Source organism: Rhinolophus sinicus, chromosome 1 (genome assembly GCF_057876585.1).
Source record: "Rhinolophus sinicus isolate RSI-liver-muscle chromosome 1, RSI-T2T, whole genome shotgun sequence".
NCBI lineage: Eukaryota > Metazoa > Chordata > Mammalia > Chiroptera > Rhinolophidae > Rhinolophus > Rhinolophus sinicus.
This window is the reverse complement of record NC_142501.1, coordinates 8,806,631-8,816,267: the sequence shown is the minus strand read 5'-3', so window position 1 is coordinate 8,816,267 and position 9,637 is coordinate 8,806,631. Positions and strand designations below refer to the sequence as shown.

At 37.4% G+C, this 9,637-nt stretch overlaps 2 protein-coding genes across 2 annotated transcripts in view; both read right to left on the bottom strand.

Annotated features, from left to right (window-relative positions):
- SLC25A17 (solute carrier family 25 member 17) overlaps window positions 1–256 on the bottom strand; it is a 48,821-nt gene extending 48,565 nt beyond the window's left edge. The window contains exon 1 of the mRNA XM_019734536.3: window positions 67–256. Coding sequence (XP_019590095.1) covers window positions 67–120 — 54 coding nt within the window. The 5' untranslated portion in view covers window positions 121–256. The remainder of the gene's footprint in view (window positions 1–66) is intronic.
- A 3,552-nt stretch (window positions 257–3,808) lies between these two features.
- Window positions 3,809–9,637, bottom strand: part of ST13 (ST13 Hsp70 interacting protein) — a 29,199-nt gene continuing 23,370 nt past the window's right edge. The window contains exons 10-12 of the mRNA XM_019734498.3: window positions 9,271–9,319; window positions 6,532–6,665; window positions 3,809–6,076 (exon numbers count right to left, since the gene is read on the bottom strand). Of these exons, the coding sequence (XP_019590057.1) occupies window positions 5,948–6,076; window positions 6,532–6,665; window positions 9,271–9,319 (312 nt within the window). The 3' untranslated portion in view covers window positions 3,809–5,947. The remainder of the gene's footprint in view (window positions 6,077–6,531; window positions 6,666–9,270; window positions 9,320–9,637) is intronic.

The window sequence follows — 9,637 nt, the reverse complement described above, 5'->3', positions numbered from 1 at the left end:
CCAGCCATATCCCAGGACTTGACCCCAGAGAAAACCCGCAGCCCGGGCGTGAAGACCCCGCCTCACCACGGCTCCCGCCACGGCGTGGACCAGGCTTTCGTAGGACAGCACGGAAGCCATTGGTGCGGTTCCCTCAGACCCAGTCACACTTTCCCCGCAGGAGCCGGAGCCACCAGAGTGAGGAAAGAGCCGGAGCCCCAGGCGTGAGCGTCACAAGCTGCACCGTCTCAGGTCCGCCTCCTCCAGAACAACCACTTCCGGGTCACATGGCACCCAGTTTCCCGGCTAGCGGCTGGCGGGGAGGGAAGGCGGGCCTGGGAACGCCCCCTTGGCTCTGATTGGCTCCCGGGGAGTGCGCGGGGAGCAGCAGCGTGGTGCGAAGAGCCTGTACTTTACTCTTAGGTCGAGCGCGAGTTCCTTCGTGTTCCGCGACCTGGCCAGTTGTGCTTCACACCTACTCGTAATACACTGGGGATTCAGAAAGGCTAGAGGACTTCCTTTTTCTCCCTTCCGTGATACAAGCTGGTGACAAGCAAGATGTGCGACTTACATCTTCTTGTTTATCTGAGACTTGACTCGAATTTATCTCGCTAGTACTTTGGCCAAGAGGAAAAGCAAATGTTGATTGGGCAAGGTTTCTCCCTCTGAAACACCCTGGGGTGTGGTGGGAAGAGAACTTGCACTTGAGGTCAAAATGATCAGGTGAAGGTGGGAACATACTCCTTGACAACTAAGACAATTAACCTTGGTTTCCCCTGTGAAATGCGTGTTAATACAGTACTAACAACTTCAATTGCCGTGAGGATTACAAAAGTTAATTTATGTAGATATACTTTGTAAAATACTTAAGAAAAAAATTTTCATGTTATGAACCAAAATACACAGAACTAGAGAAACCATAGTTCTAACAGCAGTCTGAAGTTACCTTGTGAAATAACAATATTTCAGACTCTAACTTCATTTTACTGGGGTACCAATGTCTCAACCAGTTTCAGTACCAGTAAGTTTACTTTTGTTAATACCCTCACTGATAATTCTTGAGTGTTGACTACTTGCCAGATTCAGTGCTTTATTGCCCTTTATCACATTTTTTACTCCCCAGGAGTGGGTCGGAACAATTCACCTGGTCATGTTTCCACAAAATTCGCAAAAAATATTTTAATTACCATTGGTTAAGATCACTTTCCACTTAAGCTCCCCTTCATTTAGGGCGGTGCTACAGTGACCACACGCTCAGCGAAAGGTGAGTTGGGGAAACACATAGATGGATTTAGTGGTATTTATTTATTGTATGATTAAGTTACTGCTAGACATCCTGTTGTAGGAATGGCTTCAAAGAATACTCCCACCACTCTCTTGGGTCATGACATCAAGCTGCAGATCCAAAAGGCCAGTGAAGATATAATTCTGGCATTGCAACAACCTAGTCTTTGTAAAATTTAAGCAGAGGACTCAGTTCTCATTGACTCCTAATCAAATTGGAAGCTCTCTTGTCAAGAATACTGGATTGTGTAGATTTATAAACACTTTATATGAGTATTTTCCCTTTATGCTGGTAATTGAACACAATAGAATTCAGTATTCCCATTTGGAGGGCATGAACACAGAGCAGATAGCATGTCAAAAAATATTCTGGTCAAGATGGAATTCTTTCTATTCTACTGAAAACACTAGAGTCATCTTATCAGCATGCAGCAAAAATGTAGCAATTACATAGGTACATCACGCATTAAATGGAACTTTGTAGGTCTGATGTAGGTACTTCAATTAAATGGAACTTTATTACCAATTTTTAAAAATCATGTTTTTATTATTTTTAAACACTATTACATCTAATTTAGTGTTATTTTCCTTAGAGGGCTCCCTAAATTATAGAAGTATCAACATAAATTCAGTGTCATTCTGTAAATAACCTAGCCAGAACTGACTTCATGTATGTTGCTTCTACTTGGTCATGTCTCCACAAACTTTGTAGAAAATATTTTCATCACCATTGGTTAAGATCTCTATCCACTGCAATCGGAAATGTCCTAGTGATCTGGGTGAGTGAACTTAAGGACATCCTAATTATATACCAGATATCTAGATTTTCAGAGCACCACTTATATTATTTACCTGTTTGCTACTCTGGCTCTAATACTTAGAATCCAGTTTTAAAATTAGGACTTCACCTAAAAAGAACGTCAAAAATTTTTACTTTATAAAAATTGTGGATTTACTCTCCCACCAGCACTACACAAAAACGCACTGAATAACTGCCAAGATAGTTACAATTTTTGCCAACTGGACATGCCATACTCAATTTAAATTTGCCCTTTTTATTTAAAGTTTCATAGCTATTAACTACTACTTGTTGCCTATTGACTTCAGGATATTTTCCTTCCTCAATCCTATTAAGTATGCTATTATTGGTTGTAAATGTTGAACTTTAAACTAGATTTTTCTTGTCCTTATTATTGGGCCTGTCACAAGTGGACCAAGCACTTCGATTATACTACGTCCCTATTAGGAGAAACCCAATAGGGGTGCAGATTAGCATGCCCAGTAATGTGTGATATTCCTTCTTTAAACAATCCCATTCAAATGTACATTTTAGTGTGTTTTTTCCCCCAAGTCAAGTTGTTGTCCTTTCAATCTTACTTGTGGAGGGCGCAGCTCAGCTTCAGCTCCAGGTCCAGCTGCCTTTGCTAGTTGCAGGGGGCACAGCGCACCATCCCTTGCGGGAGTCGGACCAGCAACCTTGTGGTTGAGAGGCATTCCAACCCAGCCAGCTGGGAGGCAGCTCAGCTCAAGGTGCTGTGTTCAATCTTAGTTGCAGGGGGCGGAGCCCACCATCCCTTGTGGGACTCGAGGAATTGAACTGTCAAACTTGTGGTTGAAAGCCCACTGGCCCATGTGGGAATCGAACTGGCAGCCTTCGGAGTTAGGAGCATGGAGCTCTAACCGTGAGCCACCACCGGGCCGGCCCTGTTTTGCATTTCTTGAAGTAATGAATAATTCTGCTAGAAGCAACTGGTACAGAAAAGGACCGCAGAGCATAGAATTTAGGAGAAAAACCTTTGAAGCTACAAACTTGGTGAGAATCATAGCTCCTTGAATCATCAGGGATGCTATCCTGGGCAACTAAGTACTTTCAGTTTCCTCATCCGTATAAAATGGAGATTAATAGCTACCTATGGTCATTATCAGAACCGAATATTTGCAAACTGATTACAAAGTTACAGTACTACTTACCTGATGTACATGCCTACTTGGGTGCGTTCATTTTAGATGTGAGCCAATCTCTAAAATGTACGTTGTTTCTCCCTGTATCCCATTAGGCCAGTATTTCCTAGTGTGGCAGACTGCCAGTAACCACCCTAGGTCTTTTCTCCATTTCTTCTCTAGTAATAATCCTTTCGTTTGGCACATGACCACACAGCTATGGACTATTATTTTCTAGCTTACCTTGTAGCTACATATATTCTCGAGACAAAGTTGACCAATAGGATACGATAAGTAATAAAACTCTAATTCCATATATTAGCCTCAGTATCCCAGCATATGCTTCCCTGGAGCCCTCGCCTGTTACTTCAGGATAGATCGACCAGAGCAAGTACCCCTGGACCCAGAAATGGAAGCTACAACCTTCTGAGTACAGAACTGCTTACCTCTAGACTGCGACCTGAAAGTTAAAGCTGTTTTACTTAGGCTAATGTATTTTTGTGGGTCCTTGTTATAATCTGAAGCCTACTATGCTCAGTAAATGAGTGCTGGACAAAAAATTAATAGAACATGTGCTGGGGAAAAAAGGGTGGGGGAGTCAATATCCAGTTTGAAACCATACTTTATTTGTAATGTAGCTAGAAATAGCCAATAACTATATATTTTTAAGCAGAAAAAACTCCTTTACTTTTCCTTCTTACAGCATTAGCACAAGAACATGTATTTAGAAATTATACTGAATTTCAATGAAAATGAAGAATGTGTTTTGTATATGTGGAACTTAAAATTCTAAAAGCACAGGACACGTTTTCAGAAGACCACTTTTACCCATTTATGGTAATATTTGCAATGTTAGAATGTACTTAGGTAATGTATAGTTAAATAAATCAAATCAAGTAAGGAATCCAGAAGCAAATGGTCTTGAGTTATTCACAGCATACATTGGAAATTTTGAGAAAGGAGAACACATAATAACAAAAAGAACACTGGCAAGCTCAAACGCAAGTTTATATGCTGAGTATTTTTAAAGGGTTTAAAAAGCATGCTCAATTAGCATACAACTTTTTCTCACTCATGTAACAGATACATTTCTATGTGCTTGTGTGCAGCAAAGGGTTAGAATCGGAATCAACTTATAATTTCAGAGATGTGCTATTTCAAAAACGTATTCCATGGAATTTACTTCACTGCTCCTACCAGATTCTTCAAATAAGGTAAGTACAGAGGGTCTCATCCCTTGAAAGTGCTTCTAAACACTAGCATTTTAATTCAAAGAAACCTAGAAATTCCTGGTACAGTGCCTGGACTTAGTTTTATTCAATATAGAAAATGTACAACAAAAAATTTATCATTTTTTTTATCCTTGGAGAGGGAAGGAGAGAAAGGAGAGGTGGAAATATGGTTGCAGTATTTAAGAGCTGGATAGGAGAACAATGCATCTTTCATAACGCCAACAACTCTACAATGAAGAACCATGGATCTCATCAATTTTATAATTCAAGTTGGATCGAGAAGTTAGGTTCCTCTCTATGAATCTCAACTCAAACCTCATACTCTCCAAAATACAAACATAAGCTCAATTGGTACTTCCTAAGTAGAAGACCAAACACCACCAAAGGGAATCCCTCCTTCCAACATCTTCTGATATGAGAAGATACCACCGAAGCAGAAATCTAGCAAACAAGACATCTCTTGACCAAGTAAGAAACTACAGCTGTTATGGGTACTGCCCTACAGTCACTGCATGTATTACATGTTAAATTAAACCCAGCATTAAATATGCTTGCACAATTATGCTGTGAATGCTACTACCGATGATGTTAGTGAAAAAGGACTATCTTTAGTCCAAGAAGAGTGTGGGGGTGGGGGAATGTGAAAACCAGTACAAAGCCAACAAAGAGCTGGACATTTTCTGACCAAGAAAGGTAATTTAAAATATAGAAATATAAAAAGAAAAGTATTCCCTTATTTCCCCTGCAAGGAAATAATATGAAACATTTATTTTATGTATCAGACAAGAACAGAGAGCGACGTAATCCAACTCTACTGCATTATAAAAACCATCCCTTCACCACAGTGTAAGATTTAAACGCATCTGCAAAGGGTACATGTTATATAAAATGTAGTAAGATTGCTGCCACCCTGCCAATGAATCTTTCATAACGCCAACAACTCGACAACTCTTCCAGTCCCTACCCAGGTCCTACTGCAATACTGGTGGTCCCAGTAGTTTTATTGAAATAAATCATTTTTTTTAAGTAAAGCATTTAAAAAGACAAATTAAAATGCCTCAGTAACCATATATCCAACTAACATTTTATCTATTTAAATCTTATATTTACCTCCCACTAATAAACCTATATTTCACTCAAACTGAGCAATAAATCTTCCACACTAAAGTATACTCTTTGCCCAATTAATTCAAAGGAAAACACCGAAATGATTAAAGAAAAATGTAGGGTTTTACATACCCTTTTAATTTGTTTTTAAATATTTTTAAGGTTTAAAAGTGTTTCAAGTTTGTAATTTCTAGTAGGAAAACATTATCTGAACAAATACCCTATGGCAAAGCACTGTAAAATGTTACAGCTGCATTTGGGGCAGAGGGGTAGGGATTCTCTTCAAAGCACCCCAGCTTTCTTCATGAGAAGGTCAGAGGTACACTGGTTTGTATTATTGCGACATCCACTGGGTGATCTACGTTGCTTTTCCTTCAGCAAGGGCTTTACTTGTCAGAAGGGCATTACGCTTGACCTCCAAATTTGGCTGACAATTTACTGATGAGATTCATAACCTTTGGGTTGCTCTGATATTTTGACATATTTGCCGGGTTCTGGGCCACATCCTGGAAGGCCACCATAACTTCTGGATCCTGCAAAGAAAGGAGGATTTTTATTTTAGTTTTTAAAAAAGCATTCTATGGGTCAACAAGTTTATTATCTTAAACCCTATCTCTTCATTTAGACCTTTAACTTTGTTGTGGTTAAGTTAACTGGGATTTGGGCAAGTCCCTGAAGTAAAAATATTATTAATGTGTACTTCAAAGTCAAACTCAATTATTTCACTTTAACTAATGGAAAAAAGCATATACAATTTTGATAAAAAGAAAAGGACTACTGGATATAATTACCAATGATTACAAAGTATTTCCTACAAACCAATTTTTGAAAAGCTATTCATTTTAAAAAAAGAAAATGAACGTCACAAGTGTTTGGTAATTCAGATCAATAAAACATGGCTAACAGAGTAACTTTTGTCTCTACAAAATTATGTAAGAAATGCCTTCGTTGTTTAAAGTTCAAAAAACTTGTTTTTTTCAAATCTTACCTGCATGGCTGCAAGAACCTCTGGATCACTAAGAATTTCACTGAGCCCAGGCATTCCTGCCATTCCAGGCATGCCCCCTCCCATTCCAGGCATTCCTCCAGGAAAATTACCAGGCATTCCCCCAGGAAAGCCACCTGCAAAAATAAATGAAAAAACTGTACAGATACCAAGCGAATACCCAAGTAATCTTGATAGTATACTATTTTCTACTGTGGATGAAAAAGGGGTTCTACAGTAAGCAACCTCACAAGGTGATCTGGTCATAAATTTCTAATGGGGCAGTCCCACCTCAGTTATATAACCTCTTTACCAAAAGGTTCATCTTTGCCTTAAGCAAGCCCTGCCCATTGTTTTTGTGCATCTAGGTTAACACATGTTTGTAATAAGTGGAACCACCCTCAACAGAGCACAATATCTTAACTCTCCCATAATCCAATCATCCAATCCCTGCCTTGCTCTCTCCCACCTCCATGTAATCTTCCTTATGTTCCCTCGTCAATTCCAAATGCTCAAAAGAAACTGCAAAACTATCATTCTCCAGAGCATCTGAGATCTTTCTATCGTCAGTTTTGGCTCAAATAAACTCTTATAAAAATTCTCTACAGGTTGGGATGTTTCTTACATTGACACTACTGATTTAAATAACCTACATGTGCATACACAAAGAACAAGGGTGCTACTAAACACAAAATAGTCTGAACAGTCTAACTGGATGTAACAATATACAACTTTTACTTTCAAATTTTCGCTTAAAAAATAAGGCTGTAAATCAGACTTTGCTACCTTCTGGATTCATTTTTTTCTTAGCAATAAAACTGTTAAAAAAAGAAAACTAATTTTACCTTAAAATAAAAAGATAACAGTCCCTTGAAATTACAAAATTAAGTCTAATAAATCATCCTGGTCATCTTTTATCTTCCCATTTTTTAAATATTATTTCTCTGTTTCAATTTAAAGTTAATTCGTAAGACTTTATTCTTTTAAAAAAAAAAAACACAACAAAACTATACTCCTCTAGGACAGTTATTCCTTCAAGAACTACGTGGAATGCTTGTTACAAAAAGCTATGGATTTTTATCTCCACCCCAGACAGAATCAAAATTTCTGAAAGTGAAACGGAAAATCTCCGTTTTTAACAAGCACTCCTCGTGTTCCTTGTTCACACTAAGAACAACACTCTTGCAAAAAGGATTTAATTCTCCCAGCATGTTTTTAGATTATAAACCCAAATTATTTTCTACCCAGTTTTTCACTACCATAAACTTTTATGTCCACTGGAGATATTCTGAAATAACAATTATGCCAATATAGGGGCATCCTAAAGGGAAATACAGGTAACAAGGATCACTACAGATCAAGGGTCACTATAGCAAAACCATTAAAAAGAAACATGGATTACAAAGTCATCTCCACCTGGCTCAATAGTTTAAACATGCCCATAAATAACAATCACAGATTAGGGAGATCTAAGAGGTCTGAAAACAACTTCTAGCTTCTCTTGCTGCTTCTACTGACTTTGAAAAACTAGTTTCTACCCACAAAACAATTACTAGCCCAAGGTAACAAGTTAACCTGTCTGCTTGTCAAATCTAGTTAATAAAATCTATGTAACAAAAATGATCTCCATTACTAGTCCACATTAGTGGTGATTTTCTAAAACAAAGGTACCTAACATGAGCTAAAATTTATTTTCTTGCCTTTTTCTCAAACTCCAGGTCATCCCCAATATACGTTCTTTCTTTTCAGTTGCTTGTCATATGACGTTTCAGTATAGAGGCTACGTTTTGTAGCCTCTGACCATGTAACAAGTTTTAACCAATGGCATATAAGCGTAAGTAGTATGTAGCTGCCTCTATAAACCCTTAAGAGAAAGCTGGTTATTATTAAACAGCTGGAAGTAGCTGATTCCCCATTAGAATGAATTTAAAAAGATCTCTTCCTGGTCTTTTTATAAATTATATGCTGCCTCATTCAGAAAGTATTAAAAAATTATTCTCTGAGTACCCTTTTTACTCTTCCATCTGTATTGTATAGGCCTCTGGTGTCACTGGCTTTGCCTTGCCAGTTATTTCTCACCACTTGACCATTTGCAAGAAGGGAAGAATGTGTATTATTTTTACGCAGACTCAAAGCATGTTTTGTGCTTAATTCCACACAGTGCTTTTACCTAGTATCTCAAGAATATCAATGGAACAAAATTTCATTATAGCTATTTAGAAATACTTAGAATGCATCATAATCAATTCTTACAGTCTTTTAATAAAATATAATGTTTAAGGCTTCAATAAATTTTAGCTATTTTTAAAAAGTATATTGCTCAAAGTGTGAAGAAAACATGTATTTCCAGTAACATAAAATTTTTAATTAGAATAAAATTCTCTAAAGGCTAACAATCTAAAATTTCTTCATTGTCCCAGGGACTACTAGTATTAAATATAATAAACGTATCAGAATATTCTCCAATTATTTGCAATATTAACAGGTTTAATTTTTCTTTAAAAATACCTGGAAAAGTCAAATATATGGTGATGGAAGGAGAACTGACTGGGTGGTGAACACACAGTGGGATTTACAGATGATGTAATACAGAATTGTACACCTGAAATCTATGTAATTTTACTAACAATTGTCACCCCAATAAATTAAAAAAAAAAAAAAAAAAGAAACAAACAAACAAAAAGAAACAAACAAAAAAGAAACAAACAAACACACACAAAAAAAGAAAGAAAAAAAAAATACCTGGAAAAGAGCCATACTGAGCTCCTGATTGTCGTCTGGCTTCTTCCTCCTTTAATAGAGAAAAAAAATTTATTTAACAGGGAGGGAAAAAGTCAGCTGTCCATGCAAAAACCACGAAAAAAATTGTAAAATAAGCTAGTTACAGGACTTATAAGAATGATAAATTTCAAATGCAAATAATGAACTAAAGGATACACCCCAACATGTCCCCCGCAAAATTTCCAATTGGATTCTCAATGAGCATTACTTTTGATAATGATTCTAAGTACTTGTTTTATTTTTACTTGGGAGAAGGGGGAAAAAAATAAACAAAAAAACATGGAAAGCAATTTCCAGTATTGATATCTGTCCATGCTTATGAAAACTA